The 19,548-nt window shown below is 31.9% G+C and overlaps 1 protein-coding gene across 1 annotated transcript; it reads right to left on the bottom strand.

Moving 5' to 3' along the window:
• Positions 1 to 14,004: 14,004 nt before the first annotated feature.
• LOC124356009 (histidine-rich glycoprotein-like) lies at positions 14,005 to 15,909 on the bottom strand. The gene is made up of 2 exons (XM_046807154.1): positions 15,682 to 15,909; positions 14,005 to 14,739 (listed from the first exon to the last, which is right to left on the bottom strand). The coding sequence occupies exons 1-2, from the start codon at positions 15,907 to 15,909 to the stop codon at positions 14,005 to 14,007; spliced, it is 963 nt and encodes a 320-aa protein (XP_046663110.1).
• Positions 15,910 to 19,548: the final 3,639 nt, after the last annotated feature.

Raw genomic sequence — 19,548 nt, 5'->3', positions numbered from 1 at the left:
TATCGTTCCAGGTCTCCTCTTCATCCACCTGTATTTTCTGTAGTCCCCTTCTCTCTATGTCTTTCCACACTTGGTCCTCCCATCTTCCTCTCGGTCTTCCTCTTGGTCTTCTTCCTCCTTCCTCCTTCTCCAGTGCTATTCTAGGCATTCTATTATCTCCCATCCTCTTCACATGCCCCATCCACTGTATTCTTCTTCCTTCCATTGTCTCTTGCAGTGAAACTACCTTCAATCTTTCTCTAGTTATTTCGTTCCATATATATATATATATATATATATATATATATATATATATATATATATATATATATATATATATATATATGGTAGCACATTCACCCGGCAAGTGAGAGATCCGGGTTCGACTCCCGGCGTAGCAAGTACTTTTTGTGATTCAATGTTTATTGAAATTAAATAAGGCTATTGCCTTTTATACAAATTGAATGAATGTAAATAGAAGTCATTTGACAGGTATTTGGTCTTCCGATCATATGTTAGTTTGGTTATTTAAACACATATGTGACAGATACGGCCAAATACAAAATAATTGAATCGGAAAAGTAAGCGCTCTGTGGTGTAATGGTAGCACATTCACCCGGCAAGTGAGACATCCGGGTTCGACTCCCGGCGTAGCAAGTACTTTTTGTGATTCAATGTTTATTGAAATTAAATAAGGCTATTGCCATTTATACAAATTTAATGAATGTATGTATGTATGTACATACATATATATATACATACACATATATATATATATATATATATATATATATATATATATATATATATATATATATAATATTATTATATTATTTGAAAAATTTTAGTAAATCATTTTAATATGTAAAGTTGATTAATTTCATTGGTTTATTTCATCATACTGGTTATTATTGAAACTTTAAGGAGCTTATATTAGGCGTGTACTAATTGTAAACTATATTTAATGCATTTAAAATAATGATTTACTCCACCCTAACGCACTAAAATATCCATAGAAACGGTGTATGAATTTGTTTTCTTTACACCAAATGTTGCTATGTAACATTATTGTAGATTGCACATCAAAATGAAATTTTAAGAAAATATGAGAAACAGTAAAAGATTATAAGAGATGAACTCTTCCCACACCAGTCGAACTCCAGTGCTATTAACAGTGCATCTGCCATTGCATATTGTGAGTTTTGGAGTTACGTAAAATCATATTAACGTTAATATAATTATGTTGTCTACTATTGGACGGAAGATAAAGTTGTGGGATAATTTTATAGGCACAGCAACCCATATTATAAATAAACTTATATAATGAGGTCATATTGAGGCCATGTACATTAAAAAATTAATACCTTCTTGAATGCTATGGTATATATAAAATGGAAGTAAATATGGTGGTTATAAAGTACTGTTGAAATGGTCATAAATTTGCCAATCTTACTTTGATAGTATAATTCTGAGCGAGATAGTAATATAATCGTGGCAAAACCGTTAACCTGGACAGGTTCTAAAGCAAACAAACAAAGGTACAGATTGTATCGAATCCACCGTCGCGTGAGACACGCTGTGTCGGCTGTACCGAGGAATACAAGCTGTTCTACTGTTAATTGTGTTGACTGTTTTAGTTATTGAGATAAAGTTTTCAGTCTTCTTTAAAAAGAAAACAATGTCTCTTTTACTTTAATTTTATACGGCATCTATAAGACTCTATCGTTTGCAAATAGACGCATAATCTATCTTCTAAACTATTATTTATAAAAGTTTCCATTTTTCATCATTATTACACCCACGATAATCAGCGTTTTGCTTATTTACTTTATTGACAAGTTCAAAGGGGTGAAACATACACGAAAAACCTTTCGTCGTCTATATTCTAATATAACATAGTACAAAAGTAATGTGTTATATTATAAATAGTGTAATCTATAGAGTAAAAATGCCATATGGTCCACAAATGGTATAAATTATGCTCCAAAGAAAATTCTCTCTTTAAATATAAATACAGATAATATAATCCCTGTGAAGTAAGAATATGGAGCCAAAAGACCATATATATCCTTAACAAAACTAAAGGACGCTGAATGGGATATATTAACTAAAAGATGGATAAAATTTCATTAAAATCCACATTACTGAATGGAATAATGAATTATATTTCTTTCTTAAATATTTACTGCGCTTAAATTTATTAAATAAAAAATTAATGATAAACCATAAAACTAAGACTAAGTTATGTAATCTAAGAAAAATGCACGCATTATTTTTATAACAATGCATATTTACTGTACCACAAAATAACTGTGAAACACAAAATACTATAAACGTAGTGTTTATTTGTATCACGCGGAAACATTATCTAAACCTGAAACTATTAAGTGAACCTTGCAAATATATTATATATCATTGTATAAGTTGTTGGAATTAGTTCCAGCAAAAACAGCTATTCCATATGTTTTGGACTTCCAGTGTCGAAGTTTCAAGATTTATACCGGAAATGTCTTTCCTTGCAATAAATGGCTATGGAAATTCTTTAAACCTATGTTATAACTATATCAACGCTTATTAAAACGGACAAACAAACGAAATATTTTTATCACTGGAAGGAATTAGTAGTATCTGAAACACTTAGGTACAGTTCCTACATTAGAACTTTCTATTCATGGAAAATTTCGATATGCATGGAAAGTAACGTACTATAAATTGAAAGTGAAACTTTACCAAGAAGCAAATAGAATTTCCTTCATATGTGCTTTGCATTATGAAAAGAAGGTAATTACGTATAATGACGAAGTTAATAGAACCGAGTCTTTTACAGACTGAAAGCTTCAATATGCTCAACATTGCAGAAAACCTGTATATCGTGTCACACTCCAGGGTTTTCAAAGACCAAAAGCTTCTAAGGGCTGAATACTGCAGCAGACGTATACCATGTACACAGACCAGGCCTTTTACAGACCGGTTACTTTTTGAGAAGCACTCTCAGAAACGGATGCGTTTCCCATGGATACAAAAGTCTCACAAATGGAAGGATTATCACGTAGAAAGGTCTCATATACCGAAGTTTTACAGATGAGAAATCGTAAGAACAGAAAATTTAGAGGCTGTTGGTGGTCAGAAAGCTTTTCGTCTTATAGACTGATGATCTCTTAGGCCAATAGCTCTCTATTCCGAAAGCCTCGTAAGTTCTCGAATGTAGAATATTTTAAGAAGTATAGAATTCCGACGCCTCCAAAGGATATGAATTCAATTGGTTTTTAATCGCGTTAGCCTGAACGTCCTGTCATCCCATGCTTATTGAGACCAGTAGAATTATCGGCTGTAAAGTCCCAAATTTTGAAAATTTGTATAGCTAGAAATCACGCGGACCTAAGACTGGAGAGTTCAGAGATCCTGGAGGAGTTCCCACATAGCAGGCGTATAAATGCTCGAAACATTTAATAGTTCGGTGACAAAGGGTGCAGATCAGGATCTCTCTCGCACTAGATATGGAGGGCTTTAGAGGCTGGGATCTCGTAGTCGCTGACTTTGAATAATCTGTTTCAATAATATTGCTGTAATTAGTCTCTATGTTGTAAAGCCCAAAGCATAACTGTTAATATATAATTAGTTATGATTAGGCTAGTTTTCTACGAGAATAACCATTTTGGTAACATCGGTACAATCTACAGCATTTGCTAACAATGCCTTTTTAGCTCTTTTCATCAAAAGTAAAGTAAGATACAAATATAAAGTACACAATTAATTAAAAAAAACTAATATCAATGACGAATTAAATAAATCCTATAGACAAGGAGAACCATACAAACTTGAAGAAGTGGGTTGTCATGGTTTTTTTTCACGATTAATTTTTAAAAATAATACAAAAATGAAGGTAGAGTTATGTAATTATACACACATCACCATAAAACATTAAAAAAAAAACAGTAGCAGTCGTGGGACTGCCGATAGAAGTGAAAACGGAACTATTAAGTTGAGAGTAATTAAAACTATATGCAAAAATTATATGACATTTTTTATGTTTTATTTATTAGTTACATATGATGGGTTAAACAAATCATGAACAAAATATAAATACAAAGTGGTTGAAAAAATAATTAATATACAATTATCTGAACAATATAGTAATAAAAACAATAAATGAACATATTTCATAAAATCTAAAATTATTATAACTTTTTTTAATTTTCCAATTTTAAAATCCACGAAAAAATATTATCAAATAACTAGAAATCTATTTCACCACGCTAGTAAGATAAATCTTATACCGTAATAATACTCATTTCATGATGAAGAGGTTAAATATTAAAAACATAATTAAAATGAATAATGCTAAATTTTAAATACAAATATTCGTACAAATATTAAAAATGTTTAAAAATATATTCGTTGTTTTCATTATTCATTTATCTGTATAATTAATAGTTAGTTAAACATAGAATACAAGTGAGTAAACACCGAGTGAACAACAGTGAGTTGTGAACACCGTTGTAAATAATACAGTTATTGCTACGGATAAAGTATATAATTGCAATAACAATTAAACCCACAATATTTTTAAAAACTAATAAATTAGTTAAATTAACTTGGTTCTTTCGTAAAGGTATTTTTATTGCACAATAAACTAATTTATTGAGTTAATACGGTATCAGTGAGCCAATGCGCCAACTACAGTTCCGGCAGAAACGTTCACTCATCACTTCATACGCTACTACAGGCTAAACTAAACTTCCAATAAAAAAATGATAAATTACAAAAAAAATATTCATCTATTTTCACACAACTTTCTCGCTGACAAATTTTGTCTGACTAAAAAATAAAAAAAATCCTCGCTTACTACTTTTTTCTTGTCATTGTAAACGCTATGTATTTCGAAATTTTTTTAATATTTAAAAATGTAACCAATAGATTGCCAATATTAAAAGCTTTAATTTGACGCATCTTATATGATTGTACGACATTGGCTTCACTTTTAAATCGCGAGAGGAAGCCGTAAAGGTCACTGATTTTCGCAGTCTGTTTTCATACTCCGCCGGGACAGTTTTAACACAGCGAGACTGACTTTTTCATGCAGGTTAGTAGTCCGCGGCCAAGTCTACGGTTAAAAAACACAGCGAGACTGACTTTTTCATGCAGGTTAGTATCATTAGCATGTCGGTGACGCGAACCAAGGATTTTACCCTCTACCAAAACGCTCAACGCGCCTAAAGAAGTTTTCACTTCAAAAATATTTTTGAATATTTTGGCATAACTCCATACATACAATTCCTCAATTTACTTAAAAGAGTAAACGCGGAAAACTATGAACTATGAAGGCTTTCCAATCATTAAACAATTAGTCAGAAATTTAATTTTTTCATAGAAGGAATAAAATGACTTTCATATTAATACAAATACATTTTGTACAGAAATAATTTTATTGAGACGTTACCATGACCACTTGACTCAAATCAGTACTATGTAAAATCATTATCATTGCAACCTGTTATAAAAGTGATGTTATAATCGATTATGTAATTATATTAAATGTAGTCAAGTAATTAAGTAATTATAATTCACTCCAAATTACAAAATTCTTTATAATTATGTTATACACTAGCACAAAAGTTTGTATACTCAACATATTTTCGTAATGAAAAAAAAGTTAGTAAAATTCTAAATTCAAAAAAATATGTTTTATAAATATTTTCAAACTACTGCTCATATGTACGTAGGTCTACATAAAATTTGCCTGAATTGTTTCAAGAAGGTTTCATTGTGTACTGTGAAATTAAAGCCTGAAATTGAGTTCTAAACTTCAAATAGCAAACTAACAAATACAAATACATGGGATCCACTACGAGTTTGCGATGTGGTGCAATGTTTGTTGTATAACAAAATATAAACTCACAACTAATGTGAAACTGAACATACATTGTAGTCTCGCCATACGTCCTCAATGATGCTTGACTGTACTCAAGTGACTTCGGTGGAATTGTGGTATCACATACAAAGGCTCAAGTTGTTGGCTCGTTTCCCTGTTCTCGTAGTCCAGTTGGCACTTTGCTCATACTCTCTGCAGTTGTTATATACGATTTGTTTCTACTACGAAACAACGATTGTCATTCGTTTTGTTTTGTTATAGTTAAATTAAGTAGGCTACCTTTTATCGAGTATATAATCATGAATTATAGAAACTGTTCAACTAAGTTCATATACAAAACTGTAAATTAATCATGGAGATTTCAACTACCATCTTTAAAATACCCTAAAACGATCATTTTGTGTACTTAAGAAAAAATTTCTTTTGGTGTTTAGATCAAAATTTAAATGTACTAATATAATTTATTAAAGCCAGTAAAAAAACTGTTGCAACTATTGTTATAAACCAGACGATAATAACTCAGCCCTTGATATGTGACTTCTATCATTGTGTCTAGTAATGTTTTATTAACTTAGTTTGATTTATGTTTTATGCATTTTATTTGTACTTTATGAGTTGAAATGAAACTCATTTACAAACAATATACGATTTTAGTAAAGTTATTTTGTTTGTATTACTTCTACAGCTAGCTTTATCTGAGATACAGACTGGTGTTTCTTAAAAACACCAGTCAACATTAGACTCTGCAAAATAAATGCAATTGCCTACACACAGAGTAAGGTAATTATAATGTACCATAGTTCTAATTCTTTATGCTGAATCGCGGTAGGAAGTAGGCTCCTGTTAACTAGACGCGGTGCGTGGACATTGTTTGTTTAGTTGGACCGGTAATCAGCTGATCGGTCTACGTTCCGACCCGGCAAGCCTGGAGAGGGAGAGAAGCGGTCAGTCCAGTCTTGGCGATTCGAAGAGAGGGTGTACCGGTCGAGTTAGATGCTGAATTTCTTTCTCTAACCCAATAGTTGGGATTTAGAGTAATTATTTATCGCGGGTAAATTCAATTTCAAGTATTTAAATTTTTAGTGCGTTTTATTTTCCGATCTGCCTCCGTAATCTTCAAAGTAGTAAGTCCCGTACCAGCGTATAGTTAATATCTTTTATTTTATAATACTGTAATTAAAATTAATAAAGTTTCCCATCTTTCAGAGTCTGAAAATTTAATTAAATTTTTTGGAGTATTGTGAATTAAATTTTGGTCATAAAGTAAATATCAAGTTTTGTGTTATATTAATTTTGAGTATTTTGAGAAGAGAACTTTTTATTTTGTTTTGTTAATTTAAACCATTTTTGGAGAAGTATACATTTTTAGTTTAATTTTAATTTTAATACCTTTTAATCAGACTCTTAATTAGATTTGTTCGATTGAGTGACATTTGAAGAAAATTTAATCAAAAGTTTGTAAACTTTGTAAACTTTTGGGTGAACTTAAATTTCGGAATAAAGCAAGTATTTCCGAAAAGTTGTTTAATTTATAAAGTATTTGCTCCATATAAATTTAAAATATATGTGCTATAATAACGGTACAATAAAATAATTTATCACAAGATTATACTCCCTGAGGTAATTTTGTCTTATCTCAACCGCGAATTATCAAGGTTTTGTGATAAAGGATACAAAAATTTTTTCAATGATAATTAATTTATTGTAAGTTCAATAATTAGCTTTCTTAGATATTTTAAATTAGGAAATATCGTGATCAAGATTGTAGATTAGAACACAATTCCATCTTAATGTTAAATTTTATTGCACAATATTGGTTATGATTTATTATTAAATTATTATGATATCTGTCCGATCCATACATTTTAAACATGTATTAAATTACGCTATATATATAGACGAAAAGTACAAGTACCAACTTCAGTAGAAGTTGCTCGTGATTAATTAGTTACAACAGGTCAAGCTGTGAGCACTTTCACCAAACTTCCCGAAGTGTAATAGTTCAACAGTTCCCTTCTGCGGCAAACATAAGCCCCACTTAAGACTTAGGGGACATTACAAATAAGTTATTATTCTACGAACAACTCTTCTTAAGATGGAAATTATAAGCCCCACCAAATTATTAGCTGATATTACAAATTAAAATTATTCTATTAATCCTTATAAAAGTTCAATTTGCTACAGACTATTAATATTTCCTATTTTCCTATTTTTATTAGTTTAACAGTTTCTTGCTTTTAAAATTTTAAGTCCTATATATAACTTATGGACCATTACAAGTAAATAATAATTTTAAAACCGTTTGCAAATTTTACCTTTTGGACAAGGCAGACTGAAGACATTTTCTCATGCGTATGCGTTTCACAGTTTCCTGCTGTGATAGTTATAAGCACCACTTAAATCTTTCCGCCATTACACGCAATTAATTATTCTAAGAGCTCTCCTCAAAGTTTAACCAGTTTGGCAATGTAGACTCTAAACATTTCCTCATGCGTAATATTTTCACAGTTTCCTGTTGTCATAATTAAAAGCCTCACTTATGTCTTATGATAAATTACGTGTAATTGCCTATTCTAAGAATTCTTCTCAAAATTTAACTACCTTGCACCTTCCTGAAGTATAGTTCAACAATGTCCTGTTGTGGCAAATGTCAGCCTCACTTAAGACTTATGGGACATTACAAGTAAAGGATTATTCTCCGAGGTCAAATTGTAACTAGTTTCATCAATTAAGCTGTAAACTCTTCGTGTCATTGTTTAACAATTTCCTGCTTTGGTTATTTGAAAACATTATGCGTTATTGATAATTCTATGAATTCTTAATTTGTAACTAGTTCCACAGGGCAGGATATAAAAACTTCCTCAACTATAATAGTTTAAACGTTTCTTGCCATGAGAATTATAGGCATTACTTAATTCTTAAGGACCATTACAAAAGTGTGATTATACTATGAGCTCTTCTCCAATTTTGTTTATTTGCTCAAGGTACGGTGTAAATACATCCTCTTGTTACTCAACAAGTGTAATAGCTCTTGTAACTCACATTGAGGTCTAATAAGAGTTTATAACTAAGTAATTATTCTATGAATCCTTATCTAAAGGTAACTAGTTGTACAAGTCATGTAGTTAACACTACCTCAAGTGTAATAATTCAACAGTTTCTGCTGTAATAATTATAAGCCCTACTTAAATCTTAGTGGTCATTGCAAGTGATTATCCTATGAACATTCCGTAAAATGTATCTAGTTGCACAAGTAAGGTAGTTAACACTACCTCAAGTGTAATAGTTCAACAGTTTCCTGCTGTAATAATTATAAGCCCCACTTAAATCTTAGTGGTCATTGCTAGTAGTTATTCTATAAACATTCATCAAAATGTATCTAGTTGCACAAGTCAATCTGTGAACACGTCCTCAAGTTCCAAAGTGTAATAGCTCAGCAATTATGACTCAAATTTAAGACTTTTTGAGTTTAGAAGTAAGCGTTATTCAATTGATCTGTCTAAAACTAGTTGGAACCTGTTTACACAAAGGTGCTGTAATATAATTAGCTAAACAGTTTCCTGCCGTGCTGTTATAAGGCCAATTAAGTCTTATAAGAATTTAATTTACGTGATTATTTATATTTTTTTTAAATTGCAACTGGTAGCAACACTCCAAGCTATCCCAAACACTTTCCCTACAGTTTCACGCCCAATACTTAACCTGTTTCAGATGTGATACGATTTTATGTTACATTACGAGTAAGCATTTACTCCGTTGATTTCTCACACCTTAGTTACACATTTACCTAGTGTACTTTAGCAAAGCTGGTTCCTACTAACTATTGAACTAGTTTAGGTTAGTTTGCAGGAATTGCGAAGTCAAGGTCTGAGATTTTTAGTTAAAGGTTGATGTTACCTGACAAGGGACTGTATAGTTTTCGTAATAAACTATGCATATCAAAGGTACATATTCTTTTAGTGCTCATGACAATACTTACATTCATACGTCTAAACAGCATATTTCGGGTAAGAATGAAGCACGTTAGTTCCAATGATAATTTTTTTGCAAAAGATGTAAATATGCTATATCACAGAAAGCTAACCCGTTTCAAGTAAATTAAGTGAAGATACTAACTGTGTTCACTAAGGTAGGTTTAATATTAGTTTACAAAATCTGCTCTCCTTTACATATACTAGGTGAGAGCAAGCATAATTTTCCTTTTGTCTGCAAACTCTAAACATCTATTGCCTAAAAGCCAAAGAGTCAGATTGCAATTATATATTAATATTTATAAAGCAAGGAAATTTAAAAAATAAATACCTATTTCCTATTTGACCATGATACACCAGATCACATAAAGTAAGAATTCAAAAGCCAAATTGCATTGAAACAGAGGAGAGGGTCGATTAGCTAAATATAAGTGGCATTTAAACTTCCATTATCACCAGTTGAATAAAACATGATTGGAGCGAGTCTTTTTCTTCGAATATATTTTCAATCCCAAGTATAAACGTAAATTAATAAACTACTTTCGATCCTTTTGCTCGATTGCACATACATGGACAAACAGCTCTAAGGAGTTTTCCATTATCTAGCTGAAATGAAGACATAATATCAATCTGAATGTACACACATTTATAAACGTGTCCCTATTAAAATGTTCTTTTTTAGTAACGTTGTATTGTCGCACATAAATAAAAAAAATTAAACGTTGTAAACAAATATATTTCTATAGTTGTTTACAAATTATAGAAATATATAATTTGTTACCGTTAAGTAAGTTTTAATGGGAAACCGTAGAAAACCGTTCTTGCATTGCTAAGAAGAAGAATTAATTAAATATTTATTGAGCGAAGGGTAAGTATGGATATAAAAGGATTTGACAATTTATTCGTTTTGGTTATTTTATATACTGCGCTCCTACTACTAGATTTAATAAGATGAAACATTTTAAGAGTGGAGATGGCAGCCATCACCACATGTTCTTATTAAAATAAAAATATAGACGTTAAAATAGATTTAGAAAGTAATAGATTTGCAGGAAATATTTGACAAAACGTTTATCCTTTAACCCTATGTTTCAATTGCTATCTAAACCAGCCTATAAACTAAATTGGCAACTTGTTGAAATGAGACATATAATTATCAGTGTAATCAGGAGCAAAAAGTTTGCTGAGTTAATCGAACATAATTTCTTAAATTGATCTTATGTTTCATTTTCTCTACCTGTATATGCCAGCGTACAGAGTAAGTTGATAGCTTATAAAATATGTTTACCAAGATAGACCTTAGGGAGCAAGTGTTTGCTGGAATCAATCGCTCATAATTTTTTCATTTAATACTTTGATTCAGTCCGTCTCTATGCAAGCCTTTAGAGTAAGTTGATAAGCACCAGAACAGTACATGTACTAGAATGACATTGATTGCAAGTGTGCATTGGAACATTATAATATCAAGGGTAGAGGTACGGTTACGCTATTAATGTACATGACACTAGAATGACATTGCTTGCAAGTGTGCACTATAACATCATGATTTTAAGGGTGGAGGTACTGTTGTGCTAATATGCGGTAAGTTATATATTAAGATGTTTTAGTGTACCGTTATCTTAGTATAAATGTATTACTGCATATTATAATAACAATTCGAATCTTCTAACTCATAATTATTATTGGATAGACTTATAATAAATAATTTATAAAAGGCTTCAAAATAATGAACCTTTAAGGACCTTTATCTATATTACTAAACTGTGAAAAGTAAACTTCTCCATAAAATTCCAGTATAGTTTCAGATGCTTTTATGGTTTACCTTATAAAAATTAAACTAGCAACTAGATTATTACTAATCTTCTGATGTCATTACTCATATCTATATTTCTATGATGCAATAATTTTTACCAATAATTTAAAAATGAAATAAGCGTAATACCAACCATTTTATATCAAAGCTATTTTCAGAATAACTTTTAATACTAAGGTTCTTTGCTTAGGTAACATATATTTTAATAATTGATCATATTTTGAGAAAAAGGAAAGTATTTAAAACTTTCGGTTTCGAATTATGAAGAATAAGATCAGAGCTTATGGACACTGACACTACCGGATATGGAGATATAGTCAGTGGCAATACTAAATATGGAGATATAGACACTGACACAACCAGTTATGGTGATATAGTCCACTGACACTACCAAAGATGGAGATCAAGTCACTGACACTTCCAAATATATATATATATATAATTTCAATAATCATTGAATCACAAAATATATATATATATATATATAAAGAGAGACACTGACACTACCAGATATGGAGATATAGTCACTGACACAACTTAAGATAGAGATATAGTCACTGACACTACTAAAGATGGAGATAAAGTCACTGACACTTCCAAAGATAGAGATATAGTCACTGACACTACCAAAGATGGAGATATAGTCACTGACACTTCCAAATATATATATATATATATATATATATATATATACACACACTGACACTACCAGATATGGAGATATAGTCACTGACACTACCAAAGATAGAGATATAGCCACTGACACTACCAAAGATGGAGATATAGTCACTGACACTTCCAAATATATATATATATATATATATATATATATATATATATATATATATATATATATATATATATATATATACACTGACACTACCAGATAGGGAGATATAGCCACTGACACTACCAAAGATGGAGATAAAGTAACTGACACTACCAAAGATGGAGATACAAAATTGTAGATACAGGCAACAACAACTACACTATTAGGCAGACTGTAATCCATTTCAGATGATGTAATGCTGTTAGGGAATATTCCTGAATTCAAACTTATAACTCAAAATATTTTATGCTTGTTTCTACTCCTGACTTCTATAAAAAACATAGTTGACTAAAAGAATGAAAATTGAATTTGTCGAATGAATTTGGGGTTTTAAAATATAATGAATTAATATTTTGGTAATTGTACGAACAAAGAGAATCAATCTGCAATAAAACATAGGTAAAACTCTAAGAAGATGACTTATTTTTCTCATAGACTCTAGACCAAAGAAAAGTAACACATCTCCAAAAAGGGAAAGACAACATACTAATTAATTTTCTGGTGGATTTTCTGTGTTTGTCAATTCTGTTTCTTTATAAATTTAAAGAGTTATAAGTACTTCAAACGCTTTTCATTTTTAAACTATAAATTCCAAACAGTATGTACAAATTTGCATGAACAATTATTATTTATTATCATCTTCATGACAAAGATTATTTGCAGATTATAATAACTCGATGAAATACACTCTGGATATTTCTTTCAATTAGGGCGCTCATTAGTAACGTTGCCTGTAATGTATAAGACTATTGTAAATAACAAAATTGTGACTGTTAGAAAAAGTTAAATATAAGCTCGTGAGACGAGCAAGTAGGGAACGAGCGGGTAAACTAGGGCCTACAATATCAGTCAGCTAGCGGTAACGTCTGAGCCGAGCCACATAATGAATAAATTTGCATATTGATTGTTTACTCGAGGATTATGCAGATCTGACACTTGATTTAGACTTATGATCATACATGACATTAAGGAAAACACAATCTGATTATTACCTTCATAGCATAACTGCAAGGATATAGTATAAATCCATATTTACATACGTAACAAATTATGAGATAAATTTATCATTCTTGTGACGCAGTATAACGTAATAGTATAACGAATTACGACCCTGGGTACCACTCACACCACATTGATCAGATACAATGTGGTGTGAGTGGTACCCAGTGTCGTTATTCGTTATCTGGTCGATGTGGTGTGAGTGGTACACAGTGTCGTTATTCGTTATCTGGTCGATATGGTGTGAGTGGTACCCAGTGTCGTTATTCGTTATCTGGTCGATATGGTGTGAGTGGTACCCAGTGTCGTTATTCGTTATCTGGTCGATATGGTGTGAGTGGTACACAGCGTTGTAAATCATTATCTGTCTGATATGTGTGTGAGTGGTACACAGTGCCGAAAATCGTTGTCTGGTCGATGTGGTGTGAGTGGTACACAGAGCCGTAAATCGTTATCTGGTCGATGTGGTGTGAGTGGTACACAGTGCCGTAAATCATTATCTGGTCGATGTGGTGTGAGTGGTACCCAGTGTCGTTATTCGTTATCTGGTCGATATGGTGTGTGAGTGGTACCCAGTGTCGTTATTCGTTGTCTGATCGATGTGGTGTGAGTGGTACACAGTGCCGTAAATCGTTGTCTGGTCGATGTGGTGTGAGTGGTACACAGAGCCGTAAATCGTTATCTGGTCGATGTGGTGTGAGTGGTAAACAGTGTCGTATATCGTTATCTGGTCGATATGGTGTGAGTGGTACCCAGTGTCGTTATTCGTTATCTGGTCGATATGGTGTGAGTGGTACCCAGTGTCGTTATTCGTTATCTGGTCGATATGGTGTGAGTGGTACCCAGTGTCGTTATTCGTTATCTGGTCGATATGGTGTGAGTGGTACCCAGTGTCGTTATTCGTTATCTGGTCGATATGGTGTGAGTGGTACCCAGTGTCGTTATTCGTTATCTGGTCGATATGGTGTGAGTGGTACCCAGTGTCGTTATTCGTTATCTGGTCGATATGGTGTGAGTGGTACCCAGTGTCGTTATTCGTTGTCTGATCGATGTGGTGTGAGTGGTACACAGTGCCGTAAATCGTTATCTGATCGATGTGGTGTGAGTGGTACACAGTGCCGTAAATCGTTATCTGGTCGATGTGGTGTGAGTGGTACCCAGTGTCGTTATTCGTTATCTGGTCGATATGGTGCGAGTGGTACCCAGTGTCGTTATTCGTTGTCTGATCGATGTGGTGTGAGTGGTACACAGTGCCGTAAATCGTTATCTGATCGATCTGGTGTGAGTGGTACACAATATAGTTTATCGTTATCTGGTCGATGTGGTGTAAGTGGTACACAGCTTTTTAAAACTTTATCTGATCGATCTGGTGTGAGTGTTACACAATGTTGTAAATCGTTATCTGCTCGATATATGTCACACAGTGGTTAATCGTTACCTTATCAAACTACATTTAATAACCTTTAACCCGGGAGTGGTCGCGCCTATGTCGCACCTGAATCCGGTCGCTGTGGGTCTAGGTGACCCGCAAATTAAAACCTTGTTATATTTGAAAGCTCTATTACTTATTTAATTAATATTACATATATGTTAATTTTGGAGCTAGGTAATAGAATTTAACATGTTTCGGAAACATTTTTTATTCATTTACATGTTGTTTTAAAATTATGAAATGTATGTCACAAATCTTAGCAGTTTGTGTTGACTAATTTTCTAATGTCTGTATAAAAATCTAGTTACAAAATATTTAAATTTTAATGATTGTATTTATTGGTTTAAGATACAAAATACCTAAATAAAATTTAAAAACACATACATTATTTCGAAATATTTTTAGTAAATTCTTCTGTCAAATTTAATAAAATAAAAACTAAAACCTAAGTAGAAAATTATTAAGTAAAATATTAAAACAACTATGAAGTATTTAAACCTTACCTAATATTGCATATAATTAATTTTATAATAACTACATCTTAAAATAATCAAAACTTATCACTATTCTTAAAATATTATTTTGAGAAAAACTTTTGAAGTAAAACAAGTCGGGGACGCACTCTTCATTGAGACCTGAAAATAAATTACATTTTTCATAAAACTTAAAATTTAAAGAATTTCTCTTTAACTTGTTATTATAATAAACTATATTACATGAGTAAACAATATGAGGTAATCCTAGGTAATGTCCTCTATACGCAAGAGGAATTTCATCATCCGACACAGGTCCATCATTTTCCGAATCTTCGTCACTCTGCTCTGTATCTGAATTTCTGCAGGCATCGCCCTCTCTTTCTTCTATTTCATCTACGTCACTTCCAACATCAGTTTCAGCTCCAGTTTCAACATAGGATTCAACATCTTCTTGCAGGGCCTGGAGAATTCTGTTTTCATCCAACACTACACGCTCTGACGCTCTAAAGGGAGCACTTGTACTTGAGCCTTCAGCCATTTCACTTAGTTTTTGAACAATAACATAGAATAAAAAATTATATGCTATAACTGTTAATAAAAACAACATAAACGCTAAAAAACACTGTTCAGAAAATAATTTGATGTAAGACATTTTTGACAATGAAAACGGTCGCTGCGGGTCACGGTGACCCACACGTGTCTATCCCGGACACCAGTCTCGCTTAAACGGAACAAAACTGTCCTGAGTTGTAGTGGGTGGGGAGGCAGGCAGGTATGCGAAAGGCCGGAAAAATTAATATTTTTGTATATTCAGGACAGATGACAAAAGTCACGTGCGGGTCACTATGACCCACAGCGACCACTGCCGGGTTAATATACTTTTTGTACATTAACCTTCCTTCAATGTTAGTAACGATTTAAATGGATAATTGTAATTATTCTATGTAACGCATCACATAATACCTGTCACGAAACCTGAAATGAACTAAACGTTAACTATTTTGGATTTTAATTAAATAGAACAGTTATATATTCTACGTTCAGAACCCCATTCAGATTGTACGAAAATACTTGACTAAGTTGTGTATGAATATCTTGTCTCCATGACGAAAGACTTGTCTCCTATTCTTGTTATCACTGATACATTCTCTCGTGAGACTGAAACCATAGACCAAAATTGTGTAACCGGAGTGTGTAACCAAAATTGCAATGTTGGATCTTGTGCTCTAATACTTTTAAATTAAAAGTACATATAATTTTCGTGAAACTGAGAGTTTCTTCCAACATATTGTTATTTTGAATCACTACATAAAGACTAAAGTAGAAAACAAAGGACATTAATTAAAATATTTTTAAATGTTACTTTTTAAACTCATAGCTAGGGACTCTTGTGATTTAAACTGTAGTGCATATAATAAATATGAATTCTCAAATACGGCGTAAAATCTTTGGCCACGCAGTAAAATAAGATAGATTTTTAATGTCACTTACAGGCATTCATAAACTTCATTTGCAATTACAATAATTAATTAATGATTTTTATTAGAATAAGTTTATTATACTTACAAATACAAATCAAACGAGTACTATCGACAGACATTCCAATCTCTGATAGTAAATTAACAAAACTTTTTAATATATCAAACAAGATAGTTAAATTTAGGAACGGTGTAATGTTGTATTGATATTTCCGTGTATATATATATATATATATATATATATACACACATATATATGTGTGTGTATATATATATATATATATATATATATATATATACACACATATATATGTGTGTGTGTGTGTGTGTGTGTGTGCGTGCGTGTGCGTGGGGAAGATAGTGTTAAGAGGAACGGTGTTATTGTGTTGCAGGAATTGTAAATGAGAAACAGGCAACTCATCTAGAATCTAAAGTTCTAATGAAAGTGTTCCCCAGGCAACGGTGAGGTTAACACCTAACAACTACAACTGCCCCGCTAACATCTCATCTCGTCTCAGACATATCGCTTCCACAGGCAACCGTAATGTTAACACCTAACATCTACAACTGCCCCGCTAACATCTCATCTCGTCTCAGACATATCGTTTCCACAGGCAACCGTAATGTTAACACCTAACATCTACAACTGCCCTGCTAACATCTCATCTCGTCTCAGAAACATAGCATCTACAAGTAGCTTTCTCTCTCCCACCACCTTCACAGACACAGCTTATCTGTTTCTTATATTGGCGGCTCTTTCATTATATGAATGTTGTTATGTTAGTCTTAATATGATCCTATTTGGCTGACGGTTAGTGAAGCCTATTCCTCGACAGAGGTTGGAACTCTGTCTGCGTGTCTGTCTGGATGATATTTTGACAACGGACTAACTTCGTAAACTGTAAAGTTTGCGAGAATCGTCATTCATAAATATACATCCCATAATATTGGGCTCAGTGTCAATGAAGCTAATCACTCCGCAGGTTGTAATATTCTTTCCTTTTGGTGATGTAAAAATGTCCGTCTGTTAAACTTTAAATTTTCATTATACACCAGAGCCTGCTAAGCGGCAGTAGTATGGTCTACTTGTAGTTTCTTATCATTTATATGAAGTTTAATGTTTTTAAGTTCTTAATTCTTGTAACGGAATTTAGTAACTGATAAATATTTTTGTTGCTAATTAGAGGAATTTATGTGACTCCATAGATTACCTAAAATTTCAGGTAATATCTAACGCTGAAGCTGTTGTCTCGTACAAACTTTTTTAAAAGTTAACAGATAAACCCAAATTAACTGGCACAGTAATTATTCCTGACGTATCTCTGGTATTTAAAATGTATGAGGACTTTATAAACCTAAACAATTGCTATACATATATTAAAATACACATGGTTGTAAGTCAAAATAAAAAATGGAACAATCCCTAAGGACAAGAAATATTCTTTGGCGAGTATTTAAAATTTCAGTAAAACGTGTTTTCAAACAATTGGAGGTTGTGCAGTGTCAAAGACTGTAACAGTTTCTCACTTTGAGTTTTTGAGGAAACATATATAATCTGAAAAACATATAATGTCCATGACAAAATAAGTCAAGGACGCTGCTTTACACATACTGCAGTTTTTATGATAAACTGGAAGAGTTGATTACGAGTGATGTAACTTATAATATGATTCATTTTTAAATGGTTATTTTATCATTAATTTATTTTTTTAAACCATAACATAAACAGTACTTAGATCCTGTTGGCTTAGTCTTAAGCCTTCGTATTCTAGACTTTTATATGGAAATAATGGTTTTTAAAATTGACTAATAATGGCCCCAATATTTATATGTAATGAGTATTACATATGGTCGATATTTGAATACTTAATACATGAACCTTAGTTATTAAGATTACGAGGCCAGTGCCATAATAATCCTCTATGTGACATGATACTAATTCAGTAACACAGTTAGGTTTTTGGTATATATTCCCCCCCGCACTCCCCCCACCCAATTAATGTAGAAAAACTGTAATGAGCTATTTGATACTAAAAAATATTTTAGAAAATTTTAAAAATGTACCATTTTAATTCAAAATATATTTACGTATAAAAAAGCTTATCATTGCGAATCAAATTTAACTGTATTACTTTTAAATTTTAATTTAATTTTGTGCTTTCAAACTGTAATGCTTTGAAATAAATATAAAAGGAAGCCTTTTTAGCTTTAGTTTTTAGACCATTAAATATATCTTATAATTATGAGTTCTTCAGTGTGTAAAATTTTATTAAATTTTTATTAAATATTCAGGTTTCCTTAAAATTTAATTACATTTATTATGAGTAAAACGTAAATACTAACTACCAAATTAAAAATGCGAAATAAGTACCCACTGAACAAATGTTTACCAAAATTTATTTATCAACACGGTTATCGAAATGGAGACCGTACACCAAAGGCTGAATGTTCTGGAGAATACGATCACCTTTCTTATCATCCAATTTCAATCAGACCTCTTCAATTCGTATGAACGAACAGACTCAGCATTGTTTGTCGATAACCCAGTTCCTTTGCTATTGAAAAATTAACCTGATAAAGAAGTTCTTAAAAAATTAAATTGAATATGAAAAATATCTTGAATAAAGTCGTTTTTATTGGACTCATATATTACTAAGTACATTTCAATGTAATTTTTGGATTTGATTCTTTACAACTAG

The sequence above is a fragment of the Homalodisca vitripennis genome, chromosome 2, assembly GCF_021130785.1.
Source record: "Homalodisca vitripennis isolate AUS2020 chromosome 2, UT_GWSS_2.1, whole genome shotgun sequence".
In the NCBI taxonomy this organism is placed as follows: Eukaryota; Metazoa; Arthropoda; class Insecta; order Hemiptera; family Cicadellidae; genus Homalodisca; species Homalodisca vitripennis.
Note: the sequence above shows the minus strand (reverse complement) of the source record. Positions and strands in the feature narration are given on the sequence as shown.

Excerpts from the sequence above, each read along its gene's own strand:
- LOC124356009 (XM_046807154.1), bottom strand. The coding sequence starts at position 15,909 with ATGGCTGAAGGCTCAAGTACAAGTGCTCCCTTTAGAGCGTCAGAGCGT. Across the intron at positions 14,740-15,681 it reads ATTCGGAAAATGATGGACCT|ATCGATCAGATAACGATTTA; the intron begins GTGTCGGATGAT and ends CACTCACACCAG.